The 18293-nt window shown below is 50.3% G+C and overlaps 9 protein-coding genes across 9 annotated transcripts; 4 read left to right on the top strand and 5 right to left on the bottom strand.

The window, feature by feature from the left end:
• Positions 1–573: 573 nt before the first annotated feature.
• Positions 574–1595, bottom strand: DSM5745_07430 (phosducin family protein; the record flags this gene model as incomplete). Its single annotated transcript, XM_026749446.1, has 4 exons — positions 574–731; positions 800–1158; positions 1274–1456; positions 1558–1595. 4 exons carry the CDS (start codon positions 1593–1595, stop codon positions 574–576), a joined length of 738 nt encoding a protein of 245 aa, XP_026601478.1.
• Positions 1596–2126: 531 nt separating this feature from the next.
• On the bottom strand, positions 2127–2639 carry DSM5745_07429 (ribosomal eL24 family protein; the record flags this gene model as incomplete). The annotated part of the gene is made up of 1 exon (XM_026749445.1): positions 2127–2639. One exon carries the CDS (start codon positions 2637–2639, stop codon positions 2127–2129), a length of 513 nt encoding a protein of 170 aa, XP_026601477.1.
• A 397-nt stretch (positions 2640–3036) lies between these two features.
• pam18 (putative mitochondrial DnaJ chaperone (Tim14)) lies at positions 3037–3513 on the top strand (the record flags this gene model as incomplete). Its single annotated transcript, XM_026749444.1, has 4 exons — positions 3037–3087; positions 3141–3214; positions 3266–3319; positions 3375–3513. 4 exons carry the CDS (start codon positions 3037–3039, stop codon positions 3511–3513), a joined length of 318 nt encoding a protein of 105 aa, XP_026601476.1.
• Positions 3514–4846: 1333 nt separating this feature from the next.
• Positions 4847–7807, top strand: atrR (transcription factor atrR; the record flags this gene model as incomplete). The annotated part of the gene is made up of 7 exons (XM_026749443.1): positions 4847–5017; positions 5085–5212; positions 5272–5648; positions 5699–6195; positions 6251–6426; positions 6475–7038; positions 7096–7807. 7 exons carry the CDS (start codon positions 4847–4849, stop codon positions 7805–7807), a joined length of 2625 nt encoding a protein of 874 aa, XP_026601475.1.
• Positions 7808–8574: 767 nt separating this feature from the next.
• Positions 8575–11229, top strand: DSM5745_07426 (ATP-dependent metallopeptidase FtsH/Yme1/Tma family protein; the record flags this gene model as incomplete). Its single annotated transcript, XM_026749442.1, has 2 exons — positions 8575–10396; positions 10463–11229. The coding sequence occupies 2 exons, from the start codon at positions 8575–8577 to the stop codon at positions 11227–11229; spliced, it is 2589 nt and encodes an 862-aa protein (XP_026601474.1).
• Positions 11230–11877: 648 nt separating this feature from the next.
• Positions 11878–13006, bottom strand: DSM5745_07425 (DUF1295 domain protein; the record flags this gene model as incomplete). The annotated part of the gene is made up of 2 exons (XM_026749441.1): positions 11878–12585; positions 12635–13006. The coding sequence occupies 2 exons, from the start codon at positions 13004–13006 to the stop codon at positions 11878–11880; spliced, it is 1080 nt and encodes a 359-aa protein (XP_026601473.1).
• Positions 13007–13428: 422 nt separating this feature from the next.
• On the top strand, positions 13429–15637 carry DSM5745_07424 (DNA topoisomerase 3; the record flags this gene model as incomplete). The annotated part of the gene is made up of 7 exons (XM_026749440.1): positions 13429–13518; positions 13566–13766; positions 13819–13997; positions 14049–14218; positions 14277–14599; positions 14654–14790; positions 14848–15637. The coding sequence occupies 7 exons, from the start codon at positions 13429–13431 to the stop codon at positions 15635–15637; spliced, it is 1890 nt and encodes a 629-aa protein (XP_026601472.1).
• A 592-nt stretch (positions 15638–16229) lies between these two features.
• Positions 16230–17057, bottom strand: DSM5745_07423 (uncharacterized protein; the record flags this gene model as incomplete). Its single annotated transcript, XM_026749439.1, has 1 exon — positions 16230–17057. The coding sequence occupies one exon, from the start codon at positions 17055–17057 to the stop codon at positions 16230–16232; it is 828 nt and encodes a 275-aa protein (XP_026601471.1).
• Positions 17058–17584: 527 nt separating this feature from the next.
• Positions 17585–18269, bottom strand: DSM5745_07422 (DUF4149 domain-containing protein; the record flags this gene model as incomplete). The annotated part of the gene is made up of 4 exons (XM_026749438.1): positions 17585–17751; positions 17812–18100; positions 18153–18186; positions 18238–18269. The coding sequence occupies 4 exons, from the start codon at positions 18267–18269 to the stop codon at positions 17585–17587; spliced, it is 522 nt and encodes a 173-aa protein (XP_026601470.1).
• Positions 18270–18293: the final 24 nt, after the last annotated feature.

Below are 18293 nucleotides of genomic sequence, written 5' to 3'. Positions count from 1 at the left end.
GTTTGGGATACGCCGGGGTATACATCCGGTGGTTGGCTTGGAGTTTTGAGCTGGATCATGCTTGTGCTTGGAATTGCTGGGACCGATTTGGCTTCGATTTGGATATATTTGAAGGTTTAATTGAGCGGGCGTGATAGGTTATTTTGGGGCCGTTCCGTACTCGTTCTTATCTACATTCGCGTTTGGCTCTCTGCTGAAATCTACGTTGTTGATATGGGTAGCATTGCACGTACTGAACTGTCGCCGAGTTTCGTGGATTAAATTTGAATATACATGGTTGCTATGTATGTTTGTACATTGTTTGATATGCTTACACCCGCAGGGCCACCACCGACTCGTTCTGGGACCGCCATATCTAGCACGATGTGAGCTGATATGAGCGTGGCTCGATGTCCACCAACTCAGACCCGCTGAGTGACCCATAGCCGCCTTGCAGCTCTACCCGAGTTGCATCTATGTACAGATCACTGTAGAACAGGTAGAGTCTCCTGATTGAGGTCAGGGTATGCTTGGGACTTCATGCAGCTGCTCCCGCTCATCGCGGAAGCCCTTGTTGCTTCACAGATGCCCCGCTTAATCCCAGTCGTCATCGTCTTCCACGGTAGCGCCTCTCCTAACACTAGCCTTCTTGAAGTTGGACGGCCGCTCATCCTCCGAGTCATCGTCCTTTTTCTTCAACCGGACATCACTCTCTTTGAGTGCCCCTACTTCAATCAACATATTCTCAAGATCTGCACAGCATCGGTCAGCAACAGTTCCAACGATATAACGAACCAAGGTAAGATATAGCAAAACAAACCCTCAACTCTCGTTCCCGTCCCCCGAAGCGCCATAAGCGTAACAAACTGCTTCACAATCTCGCCATCCTTATACACCAGGATCGTCGGCGTATTACGGTCCGGATACCCATCAATGCACATATTCCCGCGCATCTCACAGAACTTGATATCGCCGAATTTGGCGGCTAGCCGCCGCCAGATCTCAGAGAGGAGCCGCGACTCCACATTGTTGCTGGAGCTCGAGGTAAGGTTGACGCAGACGAAGCACGATTTCGAGGCTTCGGTTACTTCGCGCGTGAAGTCGGGCTTTTGCAGTCCGTAGACTTGGTTGTGCACGGAGGATTGTGTTATCGTGCTTAATTCCGCGAGGCGCTTCTGGCTGTTGATCTGCTTTAGCTATGTGTTCTTGTTATACCTGCCTTCCTGCCCCTTACCCTTCGCACCGGCGCGGTGCGGGGAGGTTTGGGAAGGGGAGGATACGCGTGCGGACATACCGGTACTGGTTCAAGAAGGCCTCATCCTCCACATCCTCTAGTTCATCCAGCTCATCTAGATCCTTATCTTCGAGACGGTTTTCGTACGCCTTGCGCTCGGCTTCGACGAGGGCTTCTTGGATCAGGGGTTCCGGGTCTTGGGGCTTCTCGGGGATGATGCCGTGTTTGCGGAGGATGTCGTTCCTGTATCTTGCTTAGTCCATGTCCGATTAAGGTCATTTGAGCTGCGCGCGGAGAGACTGCGCACGTAGGTGAGGTTAGGATGCGATTTGGCGGGGACGAACCACTCGGTGTCTTCGTTGGGGTCGACCTCGACTTGCATTGTGAACGATCGGACAATAGACTTGAAAATATGGAAGTATGTAAGCAATGTGAGGCTTCTGGCGGGTTGTAGAATGTGGGATGAAAGTTCTAGGCAGATGTAGAGGGGTAGATCGATAAATCTGGGGCCTTCTTGGCGGTGCGGGTGGTCGTTAGTATAGCTACCAAGGCACCCAGACGGAACGTACGATTGATGACAGCAGATTATAAACAAGTTCTATAGCTTTAGGAAGTGGTAGGTACTGCTTGATTGGACGTCTCTGGGCAAGATTGGTCTACGCTGGGGGTCCTATGAACTCTAGACATAAATCTGGCCAGTCTGCTCTGTATATTGTATGAAATCTCATGATTTGTCCCTGATCAAATATGCCGGTGAAGTCCTCTTTATTATGCCTTCAGTAAAGTAAACAGTGATATCCGCAAATGTGCATCATGAATCAGCTTTAGGGCAAAGGTCCAGGTACGAAACAAACCGAACTCCGTCGTAAAACCTCGAAACAAAAGAAAAGAATGCCAAATGCCCTCCCAAAATTTAATCCACATCCATCTCGTCCTGCGTAGTTCCATCCACCAACAGTCTGGTCTTCTTCTTTTGCCGGAGCCTTTCCTCGCCGTGCACTCTGTTCGCAATCTTGACACCCTCCTCGGCAAGCGACCGCCCCTCTTCTCTCTCGCGGAGCTCCTTGCGGATAAGATGCTCGCCCTCTGCAACGACCTTCCTGTCCTCCACGCGTTTGCGTTCGCGCGCTTCCTTGCCCGCCAACCGGCGCTTCGTGAACGCCCGCTCGCGGCGCGCTCTGATCTCCTCCACCCGCTCCATGGCCTGAACGGTAGCTGCGACGAGATTCCGGTCGTACTTAACGGGGACGTTGCGCTTCTTGGCGAACTGGGAGAGCACGAGCGACGAGTCGACGATCATTTCCTTGCCGCTGGCGGCGCGGCCGGCCTTGGTCCATTTCAGCTTGCGGGGTTGTCTCTTCAGCTTGAAGTTGGCGTGGCACTTTGAGCGGCAGAATCGGAATGCTTTGCCGTCCAGTCTAACCATCTGGATGCCCTTGGAGGGGTATACCGGGCGAGAGCAGAAGTGGCATGTTTCGACTCTGCGGTAGATTAATATATGGGTTGGGCGATGCTGGGGTTGAGCATATGGCATCAACTAGGAATACTAACCTCATCTTGGCGACCTTTTATCTCCTGATTTCGAGAAAAGGTTCCGGTATGATAAAAGAGAGGTATGGTTGTTATCAAAAAGTCGTGGAGAAATTCATATCGAAAACAGAAGTTTTGAAATTCTGCCGGCGCTAAGCCCCATCGGGCCTCGGGCGGCGTTCCGAGTTTTTATCTCGACGGCCGCCTTCTCCCCAACGTCACTTCAAGATAGGATCGACTGGATACTCTTCGTACTCGTTTCCTACTCCTACAGTATCACTCGATTGACCGAGATGTCGTCTGCTGTCGTTCTTGGACTTGGTGTCGCCACGGCCGCCTTCTTGGTATGCCCGATTCTAGGCGCATTATCCGCTCGTCAGTACTAATCGTCTGCCAGGGCCGCGCTGGTCTGGTCGCCTACCGCCGCTCCAAGGGAGGTGTGAATGCTTTGGGCAAGGCTTTCTACAAGGGGTGCGTTGTTTGATACCGGATGATGCATACGGGTTGCTAATTCCACTGCAGAGGATTCGAACCCCGAATGAACCGTCGCGAGGCCGCGCTGATTCTCGAACTCCCGTACGTTTCCCCACAGGTCAAAACATACCCCGGAATAGTGCTGATGATTTGATAGGGAACGCACCCTCAACAAGGATAAGGTCCGCAAGAAGCACCGTCAACTGATGCTGCTCAACCACCCCGATCGTGGCGGCAGCCCCTACCTCGCAACGAAGATCAACGAGGCCAAGGAGTTTCTCGACAAGCATACTTGAGTTCGTCCTAGCGATGGAATTCTGCTTGGTATTGGTGGCTGCAGTTTCGGATGAATGAACGGCTCAGATTCTGATATGGGCCAGATCATCCTCCGTGTATAGATACTGTTTTTGGTGCATAGCGTGGCGTTGGCTGGATTCCGAGGATAGAGCTCATACTACTACCTCATCCTTTTGGAGATTTGTACTGTATATATTGGTGAATCGCCGCTCCTGAAATGATCATCTCACGTGTTTCGAAGATATTGGAGGACCCTGTACGGAGTACATGCGGAGCCGACCAGACAAGTCACTCGCTGCAGCTGTGGCTGACGGTATATCCTAAGATCGATCGCACGGATTTAAAACATCCCGAAGTAGTCTGGGGCGTGAGTCAAATTGGCAGTGAAATTGCCGAAACTTGGTCACAAGCCACAACTACTGGGGTTGAACACTTTGTTCATCCCTCGGGGCTCGGGCTCAAGAACGAATACGAGAACGAGGTGCCTGTCAGACTTCAGTGTCCGCCAAGCCACGGGAGAAGAGAGCGGAAGGTTGCGGACCCGACCGCGGTGTCGCTATTTTCTACGTCGGAGTGTCGGCTGTTTCGGACGCCGCTTATTCAGTTCGTACATCGTTTAGTGCGCCTCCATCCAGATTCCAGATTCCAGCCAGAATCGTTGACTCCGGATGTGCACACTAGGAGCTTGGCCCCCCGGCGTTAAGGAGTAGTTTACCTTGATACTCCGACAAAGGCAGCACAGTTACGTTTGCTTGATTTTTCTTAGCTCCGCTGATTCATCCGTTGAACTTGTACGTAACATATCGGGTTGGGTCAGAATAACAGATTGCTTTTCTCTTTCCTTTTTGTACTCTATTTCCGCAGGAATCATCTTCCACACGTTGTCTTCTCTGCTGTCTTAAACTCTCGGTGGTTGAGTTGTGGTTGCCACGTGCCTGAGAGACGGTAAGCCCGCATTTTCTGTACCCCCATGTCATCATCCACTTTTCGCCTCCCTCAATGCTGACTTGCTCACTCACCCCAGTCACTCCTTTGACGGCAGCCGTGAGATACAGACCCCAAAAAGAAAAGAAAGCCACGAGGACCCCAATCAGATGAAAAACCGGCATCACCGAGTCTCCCGCTTACCTTGAATGGACCCCGCATCCGACTTTTACGTTGCTCCAGAACTGCCTTACCCGCTTACACTATCTTAACTCCACCCTTTCACGCATCGGGCAGTGCGACTGTGCTTACAACGCCCCCCCTCAGCTTTAAAAAAAAGCACTTGGTAATCAACACTGTACACTGAGTAGGATGGACGGAATGGGGGACGGTCCGGGTCCGAACAGCATGGGCTACGATATGCCCATGCTTATGAACCAGCAAACTCCCATCTTTGGCGCATATGGCCCCGAGGGCTCCCCGGTCACTGCTGCGCTCCCGAATCCTTCTTTCCACGATGAAGCATCAATGGGCTTGGGGGATGATACCAACGACGCCAAGAGAAGACGCATTGCGAGGGTAAGTTGTTTCCCGCATCATACGTGGTTATGCGACGTCTTCGATTGTCTGATCATCCTACCCGCAGGCATGTGATATGTGCCGGAAGAAGAAGATCAAATGCGACGGCAAGATGCCGAAATGCTCTCATTGCATCAATTACAAAACAGACTGTGTGTTTACCCAGGTCGAGAAGAAGCGCAATCCGCCCAAAGGGTACGTTCTTGTCGCCCGCACCTCGAAGCGTTCAATCGCTGACCGTATTCTTGTTATAGCGCCAAATACATAGAAGGCCTTGAGAACCGACTAGGAAGAATGGAGTCTCTTCTTCGCCTCTCCGGTTTACTCTCCGAAGATGATGGGAAGACGGACCTTGGAACGTTGGAAAAACGACTTGTTGACAGATCTCTTTCGACTGGCGGCTATAATGCTACTAATAGCCCGACAAGGTTCAATATGCCACTCAATGGGCAACCGTCTCAGCCTACTAGCATATCACGGCATTCGACGCCAAGGATAGACTCGCACTCTAGCCCGCGGACAGCGGCTACTTCACCCGACTCACAGAAAGAGTCCGAGAATGAAGTTGAAGGATTGTCAGACATGATGTGCTCCCTAGTGACGAACAATTGCGGCGAAACGCGGTATATTGGTAAGTGCTTGTTTAGCTGAAGTTTAAAGTAGGGCTGACCTGTATCAAAGGTTCGTCGTCAGGGTTCTCGATCTTCTCGCCTAAGGGTATCCAGTGGGTAAATGAGAAGACAGGAGATACTTCTTTTCAGGAAATGATTTCGTCAGCGTACATCGACGATAATAAATGGATGTACTGGAAACCGGAGATCTTCAGCGACATCTTTGCTCGCCGCGTCTTTAAACCGTTGCCTCCAAAGGAGGAGGCCTTGTCACTTTTCCGAGACTTCTTCGATAACTTCAATTGCATGTTTCCCCTTTTCCACGAACCTACTTTCATGCATCTGGTTGAGAAACAATATTCACGAGACCCCTACGAGGGCTCCGGCTGGTGGGCTAGCATTAATGTGGTGCTTGCTATTTCTCATCGCCTACGTGTAATGAGCAACCTCGTTCCTCAAGAAGAAGACAAGAAAGCATGGCTGTACTTGAAAAATGCCATGGGCGTCTTAACGGAGCTGACGATGCGAAATACGGATTTGCTGAGTGTACAAGCTCTCCTAGGCATGGTGGGTTTGACATTCTTCTTCCCTACGCGGTATATAGAACTAACCCCCCTTGCAGTCACTATTCCTACAGGGAACCCCCAACCCGCAGCCGTCATTCTTCCTAGTCGCTGCAGCTATCAGATTGTCCCACAGTATCGGGCTCCATAAACGTGGGTCTGGATTCGGGCTGAATCCTGTAGAAGCAGAGCAGCGCAAGAGGGTATTCTGGATTGCATATATGTTGGATAAGGAGTATGTTCTTACATCGCAAAACCTTTTAACTTTCTAACCCTTCCATAGTATTTGCCTTCGGTCTGGCCGTCCTCCTGTTCAAGACGACGATGACATGAACGTCGAGCTACCAAGCGAAGACCCTCCAGACAACATAGGAAACGTCCCGTTGTTTGACGGCAAAGGGAAGTTCAACATGTTTCGCACCCTCTGCCAGTTTTCTATCATTGAAAGCAAGGTATATAAGCGCCTCTATTCGGCCACTGCCTCTAAGCAATCCGACGGCGCGCTCTTGAATACTATTGGCGAGCTCGATCGGGAGCTCGAGGAATGGAAGGATAACATCCCCATCGATTTCAGGCCTGAACATGAGATTAAAGCAACGCATACGCCGCTCATACTCCACGTTGTTGTGTTACATTTCGCTTATTACAACTGCTTGACCACAATCCACCGGATGTCTGTCCACCATGGTTATTGGACAAGTCGTCTGTCTAATTACGCAATTCAAGGCTTGAATGCCCGACCATTGAACCCGAGAGTATTTTTGTCGGCGGTTCTATGCGTGACCGCCGCCAGAGCATCCATCAACCTGATCAAGTATATCCCGCAAGGTGATTTCGCTTGTGTCTGGTGAGTTCCTCTAACCCATCAGCTTCACAAGGAACAGCCCTAACCATTGTTGATTAGGTTGATATTGTACTATCCGGTCTCAGCCTTAGTTACATTGTTCGCCAACATCCTCCAGAATCCGAGTGATGCGCGGGCTCGCTCGGATGTCAAGCTAATGAACGTGGTTGTCAATTTCCTTTCCACACTCGTATCTGACGAGTCAAACGGGAGCATCAAGCGCATGCTTGGTGTATGTGGCGAGTTCGAGAGAATTGCGCAAGTCGTTCTCGATAAAGCTGAGAGAGATGCTCATTCGAAGAAGAAGCGGAAGGCTGGGCCAGACGAACCTAGAAATCCACCACAGGAAGCAAGTGTACCTCCTACGAAAACAAATACAGGTCAGACACAACCTACCACAATCCCATTTTCACCGTCACAGTACGGTGTTCAGCCGCAGGATAGTGACCCCAAGCTTCCAAATGGGGCGACGCCTTTCACTTCAAGCCAAACAATACATGGAACCAATGGCATGACCGACATGCCAGGAGGTATACCTACCATGCATAGGGTTGGCCAGGACTTTGCGGAAATGCTTAGCCCCAACACCTTGGATGGTCTGAATTTCGGCGGCCAGCCCCCTTTGACGTCTACTGGCGACGTCCCTATTGCACCGCCATTCCAACAGCCGTTTGTTCCACAAGATCTATGGCAGATGCCGATGACGATTGAATGGGATTGGGCGGATATGTCAACGAACTTTCCTGTCTTCGAGTCAGGTCCGAATCACTAGCGTTTATGATGAAACGAACTCATAATTCGACTGTCTTTTGACCGGTTGTTTCACTTGCAATACCGCGGATGCAGGTGAGAAGGGGTGATAGCCTGGATATCTTCACTTGTTTATTCTTTTTCCATTATCATTATTGATTGGCGAGGAGTAAGGAATGGCGTTTCTTGAGTTTGGGATTTGGGACCATGCATGTGGTGCACTTTGTACAAAGTAATGAGGTTTACATGACACTCCACGCTCTGCAGTCTGGGAAATAATACGAGACTGGGTATTAGATATATATGACAGAAATATTCCCCTCCACTTTAATTCCAACATCTCATGTCTTGCCCAGTAAAAGAAAGCGCAAGCTAATGCGAAAACGATTGATTTCCCTCGTAGAGGCAGCTGTAAAGCCATGTAGGCTGACTGCAGACTCCAAGCACCTGCGCCGCCATGATAGGTCTGTTTCTGATATTTCAAATAATTCTAGAGATCTCGTCTTGAAGGAAGATGACGGCACCATCTCGATCTCCTTCCCTGGGATTCTGAATGCGGATGACTCAGCAAACGGCGAGGAAAAACCAAGTCCGGTCCAGCCTCCCGGAGGCGAACAACAGCAGACAGCTTCGCAAATAAACCCAAGTTCAACAGATTGACACGTTTTCACGCCCGATCCGCCTCTCGAGGGCTTTTATGGCTTCCTGTGCCAAATCATAAACCTTACATTCCCCTTTCCGCTCCATCCGCCCCTCACATCCCTGCCTCTGGGCTCACCTTCCTCGACCATGGCCAGCTTACTCCGACGGCCAGGCAATCTCGCTCAATACTCGAGGAGAGCCGCAGACCGCATCTTCCGCGCCGGACCACTACATACGCGGGTCTCACCATCGAAATTAGCATCCTTGGACACAGCGCGTCGCGTAAGATCATTTGCTACGTACCGTGGCGTTGGCCCGAAGCCTCAGAGGAGAACACCGCCCCCAGCAGCAAATGACGGCAAAGAAAGCAATGGCGGCAATCCGGAACCCCCTCAGAAGCCGGAGCCCCCCAAGAAGCCGGAGTCGAAGTTAACCGCCGAGGAGGAGAATCAAGTCGACGCATTTATCGAACATATGAGGGAGTATGTGCCTAAGTCACATCACAAGCAGCTGGAGACCTTGAAGCAGATTTCACAGGAAAATGGCATGACTTCGGAGATTCGGGAATTCATCGAAAAATATATCAAGACAGGAAAGGAGCCGTCCATGGTAGATTACATGCGGATTACTCAACATGTGCGATCTGTGACCGAGGGACCTGGCAGGCAAGAAACCGAGCAGAAGGGTGGACAAAAGGATGGACAGGCACAGAGTGGGAAAAGTGGACAGAATGGGCAGAAGCAACAGGGCCAGGGTTCGCAGGGTCAGGAATTCAAACTTGACCCCGTGTCAGGCGTCATCATGTCAATCCTCATGATTTACGTCTACGGCAGTATTTTCCCCGGCGATACTGGCAAGGATATCACATGGGAGGAGTTTAGGAACAAATACCTGGACAAAGGTCTTGTGGAGAAGTTGACTGTTAGCAACAGAAACAGGGTCCGTGTCGAGTTGAATCGTGAGGCGGTTGCTCGGATGTACCCCGACTCACCCGCAGCGCAGCCCATGTTCTACTACTACTTCACTGTTGGGTCCGTTGAAAGTTTCGAGCGCAAACTCGACCAAGCTCAATATGAGCTCGGGATCCCTAGTTCCGAGCGCATTCCCGTTTCCTACGTTGACGAAATCCATTGGGGGGCCACCCTGCTGTCCTTTGGCCCCACAATCCTATTCATAGGCGGTCTTTACTATCTCACGAAGCGTGCCGGAAACGCTGGAGGTAATAGAAACGGCCTATTCGGTATTGGCAAGAGCCGAGCCAAGCGCTTCAACCAAGAAACGGATGTCAAGGTCAAGTTCGCTGACGTTGCTGGAATGGATGAAGCCAAGGTCGAGATCATGGAGTTTGTCAGCTTTCTCAAGAGCCCAGAGAGGTTCCAGAAGCTTGGTGCGAAGATTCCGCGCGGTGCAATCCTGTCGGGACCTCCTGGTACGGGTAAGACGCTGCTCGCCAAGGCCACCGCTGGTGAATCAGGGGTGCCTTTCTTCAGTGTCAGCGGTTCTGAATTTGTGGAGATGTTCGTTGGTGTTGGTCCTTCTCGTGTTCGAGACCTCTTCGCCACTGCGCGCCAGAACACCCCTTGTATCATCTTTATTGATGAGATTGATGCCATCGGTAAAAAAAGAGCCAGCGGAAAAGCCAGCGGCGGAAATGATGAGCGGGAAAGTACATTGAATCAAATCCTTACTGAGATGGATGGTTTCAACACTAGCGACCAAGTGGTTGTCTTGGCCGGTACCAACAGACCCGATATTCTTGACAGCGCTCTCATGCGGCCTGGACGTTTCGATCGGCACATTGGGATTGATCGACCTACCATGGAGGGTCGTAAGCATATCTTCCGTGTTTACCTAAAGAAGATCGTTACCAAGGAGGACATGGACTACTTGACGGGTAGACTGTCTGCCCTGACTCCCGGCTTTGCCGGCGCTGACATCGCAAACTGTGTCAACGAAGCTGCGTTGGTTGGTATGTAAAATATCGTCATCCCATATTGTTCCCATTATATGGTACATGTTACTGACTTGTGTACAGCTGCACGTGAGAACGCGGAGACCGTGACCATGTCGCATTTCGAGCGGGCAATTGAGCGTGTCATCGGCGGCCTGGAAAAGAAATCCCTTGTGCTCTCACCGGAGGAGAAGCGGACAGTTGCCTATCATGAAGCTGGTCACGCCGTCTGCGGTTGGTATTTCCGCTGGGCGGATCCGTTGCTCAAGGTTTCAATTATACCCCGTGGCCAAGGAGCCCTTGGTTATGCCCAATACTTGCCCGCCAATGGCGATACCTACCTTTTGACCACCAACCAAATGCTTGACCGGATGGCAATGACCTTGGGAGGCCGCGTCAGCGAGGAACTGCATTTCGATTCGGTCACCAGCGGAGCTAGCGACGACTTCAAGAAGGTCACCCACCTGGCCACAGCTATGGTTACGAAGTATGGCATGTCCCCCAAGCTCAAGTACATCTACTACGACGAGGACACGCAATCACAGTTCCACAAGCCGTTCTCCGAAGAGACAGCCAAAGACATCGACGTCGAAGTCCGCCGCATCGTCAACGAAGCATACAAGCAATGTCGCGATCTCCTTACAGCGAAGAAGAAGGAAGTGGGCATTGTGGCCGAAGAACTCCTAGCCAAGGAAGTCCTCAGCCGCGATGACATGGTCCGCCTGCTTGGTCCCCGCGAGTGGCCGGAATCTGCAGAATTCGCCAAATACTTTAATAACAAACAAGGGCAGACCATCGCACCACCTGAGCCTGAAGCAGACGGAAACGCCAAGAGGGTATTACCGCCTTGATAGATCTGGTGCAAAAGGAAAGAATCTCGATAAATGATCGTTTGATTGATCGTTCTTTTTTTCTCGGCTGCTCTATATCTATATCTCTTTCTTGGGATCCTGTATTTACAACTTTTCTTCATTTACTCCCCTCATATTCCTTTTTTGACTCATCTCATTACCTCTATACCTATCTTTGTCCTCAATTTCTCGCTGTTACCGAATCACTCAACATCCTTTTTGGTAACTTCTCTCCCAACGCATCCGATCTCCCTCGTCCTGTACTTCTGCCTCTTAAAGCGTCGGGTCTAGTGTACAATAGTAGGTAGTTCCATGATTGACTTTGTAAATTGGTCTGCACTTCAACTGCAAGGAACCGATATAGTTTGGTAGTAGATGATAGAACTATGTACTTATTAAACTAAGATGGGCGTACAATACCGGCTGTGTTCGTCCTAGAAGCGAAAGAAGTATCTAAAAGACCGATGCCTCCAGAAACAGACCAAAAAGCAGACCCAAGCCAGCATCTACTCCATCCTTGCAATCCAAAAGGAAAAGATAAATGGAAAACGGGTCAAAAAAGGGCAACACCCATGACAAAGAAGTGAAGCTAGTATTTCCAACCGGGGAAATTTAAATGGTTAGAGATAGATTCAAGATTCTGCGCATCTATTCCTCCTTCTTGTCCTGCACAGCCTTCTTCTTGTTCTTCTTACCCTTGTACCTAGGCGCGACGGACAGGCGAGGAATGAATCTTCCAACGCGGGCCTGGTATTCCTGGTACTCGGGGTACTTGCCGGCGCTGATTTCCTCAGTGAGACGGACGCTTCCCTGGAAGATGGCCATGAGACCAATGATTCCCAGGGCCGTCCACTGGACATATTGCTCAGTTCGGTAGGCGTTCCACAGGTAAAGAGTGAGCCAGATGGCCTGTTCAGCGGCGAAATTGGGGTGGCGGGAAAGCGACCATAGTCCACTGACAGCGAAGCCGCGTTCCAGGTCTTCGGGATCATACTGGTCCTTGAGGTTGGCGGGGATGCGGGCGGAGCTGTTGTATTCGTGCTTGGCGTTCTGGAACTTCCATTGCTGCTGGTCGGCGAAGAACTCGATGATGATGAAGACAAAAGCGACCCGGGAAAAGATCAGGTCGGGGAGCTCGAAGGATTCGCCGCCGGGGAGACGCGCGAGGAGGAGGAAGTTGTAGGTTGGGGCTGTAAGGAGAAGAAGCAGGAGCGGCTGGATCACGCTGATGAAAGTGATGTTGAAGAGGAAGAAGACGAAGCGGTTGTTGACACGAGAGCGTACGATAGACCAGCGGTAGTCTTCTGAACCAATGCTGTATCCGCCTCTACGCCAGTAGTTGAAGGTCAAGCGCACCTAGATAAGTTAGGGTTCAGCTGAGTTAAGAGGAAGAAGAAAAACATACGGTCCAGATGACGGAGATAGCAGCGATCGTATCCAAGTTAAGAGTGCGCAGGCCGGAAAGACGTGCCCAGACAGCGAAGTGAACATTGAACACCGATGGTAGGATAGACCAGAAGCGATCGACTTGAGAGTAGTTGCGGTTGATCTCGGAGAAGATGATAAATAGGACGGAAGTGAAGAGCGTAAAGGCAAGCGCACTCGCAAAGGGGTTGGTCGAGAGATAGATGTCTTTTAGAGCGTTCACATCCTTCGTCACAACTGCCGGCTGAAGATGTCCTGGGAGCGCAACAACTTGCGACAGGAATGGCCGCACAGCATGGTTGAACGAGACACAGTCTGCAAGAGACTTGACCTCGGGGAGTGGCAGCGTCATTGTCTTTGATGGCGGAACAGAATCAGGAGTGAGGGTACTTGGTTTAAAATGAGAACTCCAAGTATTCCCACATGAGACAAGGTATATATAGTATTGGATCTGGACTACAGAATAATCAGACCGTCATAGATGCAGTGAAGAGAAAATGGAATAATAGTGAAAGCACAACAAAAAACAACCTTGGGCCCAACTGTCACTAAATCTCACTAAGAGCTGAGGCGGGGTGCACCAGTCCAAATCTGGAAGTGAGCTATTACTTCCTAGCTTGGAAGTGGCGAGTCTCGTGACCGCGTCGTTTTCGCGTTCTACAGACCAGTCAACTACAAGTCTACAGCCCCCATGACCAACCAATTATGGAGCAGAGATGATTCCCAGATTAGGAGCTCCAAGTTCCTGTAGTACTAATTGCCTGACAAACTGTCATGGCGGGCACCAAAGTCCTGTGCGTGGCTGAAAAGCCTGCAATCGCGAAGGCTGTCGCGCAGCACCTATCTGGAGGTCATGTGCAAACTGTAAGTGAAGAAACTAGTTTGTGATATATGGACTAAGACCAGGGCAGAGCGCGGTTACCGGAAACCGATTTGTGAAAAATTATACCTTCGATTTCAATTTCGGGGGCCAGTTGGGCAACAGCTCTGTCACCATGACCAGCGTTCTAGGGCACTTGACGGGCTTGGACTTTGAGCGCCAGTACACTGGCTGGACGTCTTGCCCACCAGCCCATCTATTCGAAGCTCCTGTTAGAATCGATGTGGCCGATGTACGTGAGACTGAGTTCTGGCTGTCAGTGGTGGATGCTAACCTTGAAACAGGATAAAAAAGCAATTGCAAACAACATCATCAAACAAGCGCGGCATCATCAGTACCTGGTCATTTGGACTGACTGTGATCGAGAAGGGGAGCATATTGGCACAGAAGTGCGCGACCAGGCAAAGGCCGGCAACAACCGGATTATCGTCAAACGAGCCAAGTTCAACAATACCGAGAGAGTGTAGGTTCAATTCGGTCTGTTTCTCTATGAGATTTTCTAACCCAGTGGAAGCCACGTCTTGAATGCCGCGAGGTCCCTCATTGAGCTTGATGAACGTCAAGCGAATGCAGTAGCGGCGAGGATAGAGCTCGACCTGAGGATAGGTGCTGCATTTACTCGCCTGCTCACTCTTCAATTACAGAACCTCCATGATACCCTAACACAGAGGGTTATCAGTTATGGTATGCCATTTTTCTGCTCTGCAGCCGCAACCCTAACTGACACCCCCCTTTCAAAAAGGGTCCTGCCAGTTTCCAACCCTCGGGTTTGTGGTTGATAGATTTTTAAGAGTGAAACGATTCAAGCCAGAGAACTTCTGGGGAATCAAAGTCACACACTCTCGGGATGACATCAAGGTGAAATTTCTCTGGAAGAGAGTTCATCTTTTCGACAGAGCCGCTGTGACTATGATGCTGGAGCGCTGTTTAATGGCCAAAAAGGCCAAGGTTACCAAGGTCAACCAGAAACCGACAAGCAAGTGGAGGCCCCTACCATTGACCACAGTGGACTTGCAAATGATGGGAACAAAATATCTTCGCATGGAAAGTTCAAAAGTCATGAAGGTAATGCGTCAATGTGCAAACGCCTGTAGCAAGTCTGTTACTTACAATTATTAGATTGCAGAAAACCTCTATACTAGAGGTTTCATTAGCTATCCACGAACAGAAACTGATCAGTTTGATAAAGGAATCGACCTGAAGAAACTCGTTGAGAAACAACTACCAGACCAGAACTGGGGACAGTACGCTCAAGGGTTAGTGAGACTCACACCGTTCATATCTAGCAGCCATTGATCGTTCCCATGGTTTAGGCTCCTCGACGGTAATTTCAGGACTCCTCGAGCTGGACGGCACAATGACCAAGCACATCCGCCTATACACCCTGTCTGCTGGGTTAACCGCACCGCACTAACCGCGGATGAACATAAGGTATACGAGTTTGTCGCCCGACGGTTTCTCGCCTGTTGTTCAGATGACGCCAAGGGCCAATCAACTGATGTCGAGATCCAATACGGAGACGAAATGTTTCACGCTAGGGGATTACTCGTATTGGAGAGGAATTATCTAAACGTTTATGTTTACGACAAGTGGGAAAGCACCCAGCAGCTGCCCAATTACCGGGTCGGCGAGCTGTTCGAGCCCACCGAAGCCAACATGTTTGATGGAAAGACTTCGCCCCCAAATTACTTGACAGAGCCAGAGCTCATCGGACTAATGGATGCTAACGGAATTGGCACTGACGCCACTATGGCCGAACATATCAAGAAGATCAAGGACCGTGAATATATTGGCGTGCAACCACAAGGAACCGGTCGAAACGCAATAAGCTTACTCATTCCAACTCGGCTGGGTATTGCCTTGATACTTGGCTATGATGATGTTTTTGCCGGCATCCCAGACAGCCCGTCCCTAAGCAAGCCCTTTCTGCGGAAGCAGATGGAACTGGAAATGAGGGATGTTTGCTCTGGCACCAGATTACGGACACATGTCGTTCAGCAAAATCTAGACATGTACCGGGAGTTATTTATACACACTCAAATGCGGATGAACATGCTAAAGGCTGCGTTTCGAAAGTATATTGTTGAGGAGGAGGATGTGTGAGCTCTACTATGCCCTCTCATTCGGCTTATCGAAGAGTCTTTACGAACGACTGGGTTATAATCCTGGTAGAGGTCCCATATTTTGACCAAATTCATACGTCAGGAATATACACACGTCTACGGGAAACAATCACTGACAGGAATGTGGCAACGCAAGGAAATTGATTAACTATAATCATGCCCGCCAAGGCATGTCCTGCTAACGAACAAGGACCAAGTTGTTACATGAGGGGAAAGATCTCCCTTTCAAGCCTGTGAGCCTCTTGGATTGAGCAGATGTTTCTTTGGCGAAAGTCCTCAAGCAACCATGGCCGTACCTCGAAGATTTTAACAATACGCAAGGTATACCCAGGAAGACGCTGCCCTTGAAAATACCTTCTCATCCAATATCCCACACTCTCTCTTCGGAACATTTTCGCTTTTAGCCTTTTTATGAGCCTCCACAGACAACATTCTGAACGATATAATGATTTCGATATCCCCTTTACCCTCTGCGTGGAACCTGGCATATCGTTCCTTGTGGATGCACGCGCAGCCTGCTGAGGTAGAATGGAGCAGGCCGGCATCCTTTTCTCATTTCACCGACTTGATGTTTACGCTGCTTCATCAGCCTTCTTCTCCCTCGCGTGCTTCGGTTCTCGCATGAAATAGAACTCACACTGTCGTTGCCACTCGGTGATGCTTTCTATCTGCTTAACGATCCTTTCCAACCGTTGCTGGATCTGATCGTTCCTCTCGTCAAGAGTACCACAGGTTGTCTTCAGCCCATCGGCCGAGATCCGCAGTTGCACAAGCTGCTCTTCCAGGATGGCTTTCAGCTTGGCGGACTCTTCTTCTTGCAACTTCTTGAACGGCGCGAGATACTTGTTCTTGATTGTTTCTGGGATAGCCAGGATGAAGTCAAGGATTGCGTTGAGTAGGGCAAGGACTTTTCCGATTGGGCTGAAGAGTATCAAGATGATTGGACCGAAGACTTTCTTGACTGGGATAAAGCCTTTTTGGACGAATCGACCGAAGACATTCTGCAAGGGAACGAACATCTTCTTGACAGGACCAGGTATATTCTTCTCAATGCTCTGCCGAACCTGCTCATCGACAATCATCGTCCGTACCTTTCTCCCTATCCAGAGACAACCGAGCGCTGCAAACAAGACGAAAAGTACAACCGCGAGCCCGTATACGATGCCAAGTTGAGTCTCCAGATTTTTTGAGGTTGGCATAGCTTCATCCAGATATATATCCTTCGCGTCAGACAAGTGCGGGTTGGTCGAAGGGGAGGAACTCCCCCATGTGAGTTTCGAGAGGGAGGACCAGGCTGACGCGATCATTCGGTGGTCGAACCTGGGGTCTGGGCCGCCTGGCCAGATGATGTATGCGGCCGAGAGGCCGATGAGGATTTGGAGTGGGAGGGCGGTGCTCATGGTGGTGTGAAACGTGGATGTGTATGTAGAGTTGTGCAATAGTATGATGAGTTGAGTTCCGAAACGATTTGGAATCTCGTAAATGGAATCAATGCCGTTTTCGGTCAAACTGGTTGCTAGAAACTGTTATGGAGAGGAAGGAAATAGGGAGGAAGAGACTGAGTGAGTGTATTTATGTCCCCCACAACAAAGGAATTATGGCTCTTTGAGTTGGCACGAGTGAGTTCTTTGATGGTTCTTTATTGGAGTCCATGGCGTTATGGTTGCTTTGTCTTGTCATCGTAATCCCTCACTCAATGAATAATCCCATGCCTATTTCACCAGGGTACAAGGAAGAATTGCACGCAGAGACTTGTTTGTCAGAAGGGAGAACCTTGGCACTAGGCAAAACCATTAAAGGAAATATCCTGAAGCATATATGCAGGGGTTTTAGGGTACAGCCAACATCCCCCAAAAGATCATGAACAATATATACAATGCATCTTTCGGCTGCGTTAGCGCTACCGATTTGCAGTCCTCCAAGTCGCCTACGCAAGCTTCTTGCTCAGCACAACACCATAGAAGATAGTGGCGCCAAGGGTCACCAGGTTAACCAAGCTAGACAAGCCATGGAGACGGCCGAACTTCTTGTTCAGGGCGATCATCTCCTTGGAATGAGGAGGCGGGTCGTAGCTCTTCTTGCCGTCGCGAGTTTCTTCAGCCACAGTCAGCATCTAATCCTATCAGGGACGTTCTAGTGATGCGCAAGACATACCCTGATGCTTCCGCTCCCGCATCGTATCAACAGTAAGCTTGCGCAAGACGCCAAAGTTGACCAGGCCCGTAACGAATGCCGTCGCAAGCGGAAGGAGGACGCTGTACTTGTTCTCTGGCGCTAGGAGTCCTGAGACACCGAGGGGCTGGTCGGCGCGGGAGGCAGTCAATGCGACAACGACCGGGAGCGCGGTCTGTAGGGCGAAGTAGGTAGGGAAGATTTTGGCTTGGAGGGCGGCGAACTGGGGGCGTGGGAGGGCGCGAAAAGCAATGATGCCGGAGACGAAGCTCTGTTCTTGTTAGGGCATGGTTTTGACTTATATGTGATATGTGGTATGTTACCTGGTAGACCTGGACACCCAGCAGAGTGCCGTAGCTGAGATGCAGATGTCAGTGGTAAGCTTGGGCGGTTGAGGTAAGGACAAACCTCAGAATGTGAAAAGGGCGGGGGTCAAGCATCTTGAAGTCGGAGCTGCACGATGC

The sequence above is a fragment of the Aspergillus mulundensis genome, assembly GCF_003369625.1.
Source record: "Aspergillus mulundensis strain DSM 5745 chromosome Unknown scaffold_8, whole genome shotgun sequence".
Taxonomy (NCBI): Eukaryota; Fungi; Ascomycota; class Eurotiomycetes; order Eurotiales; family Aspergillaceae; genus Aspergillus; species Aspergillus mulundensis.
Note: the sequence above shows the minus strand (reverse complement) of the source record. Positions and strands in the feature narration are given on the sequence as shown.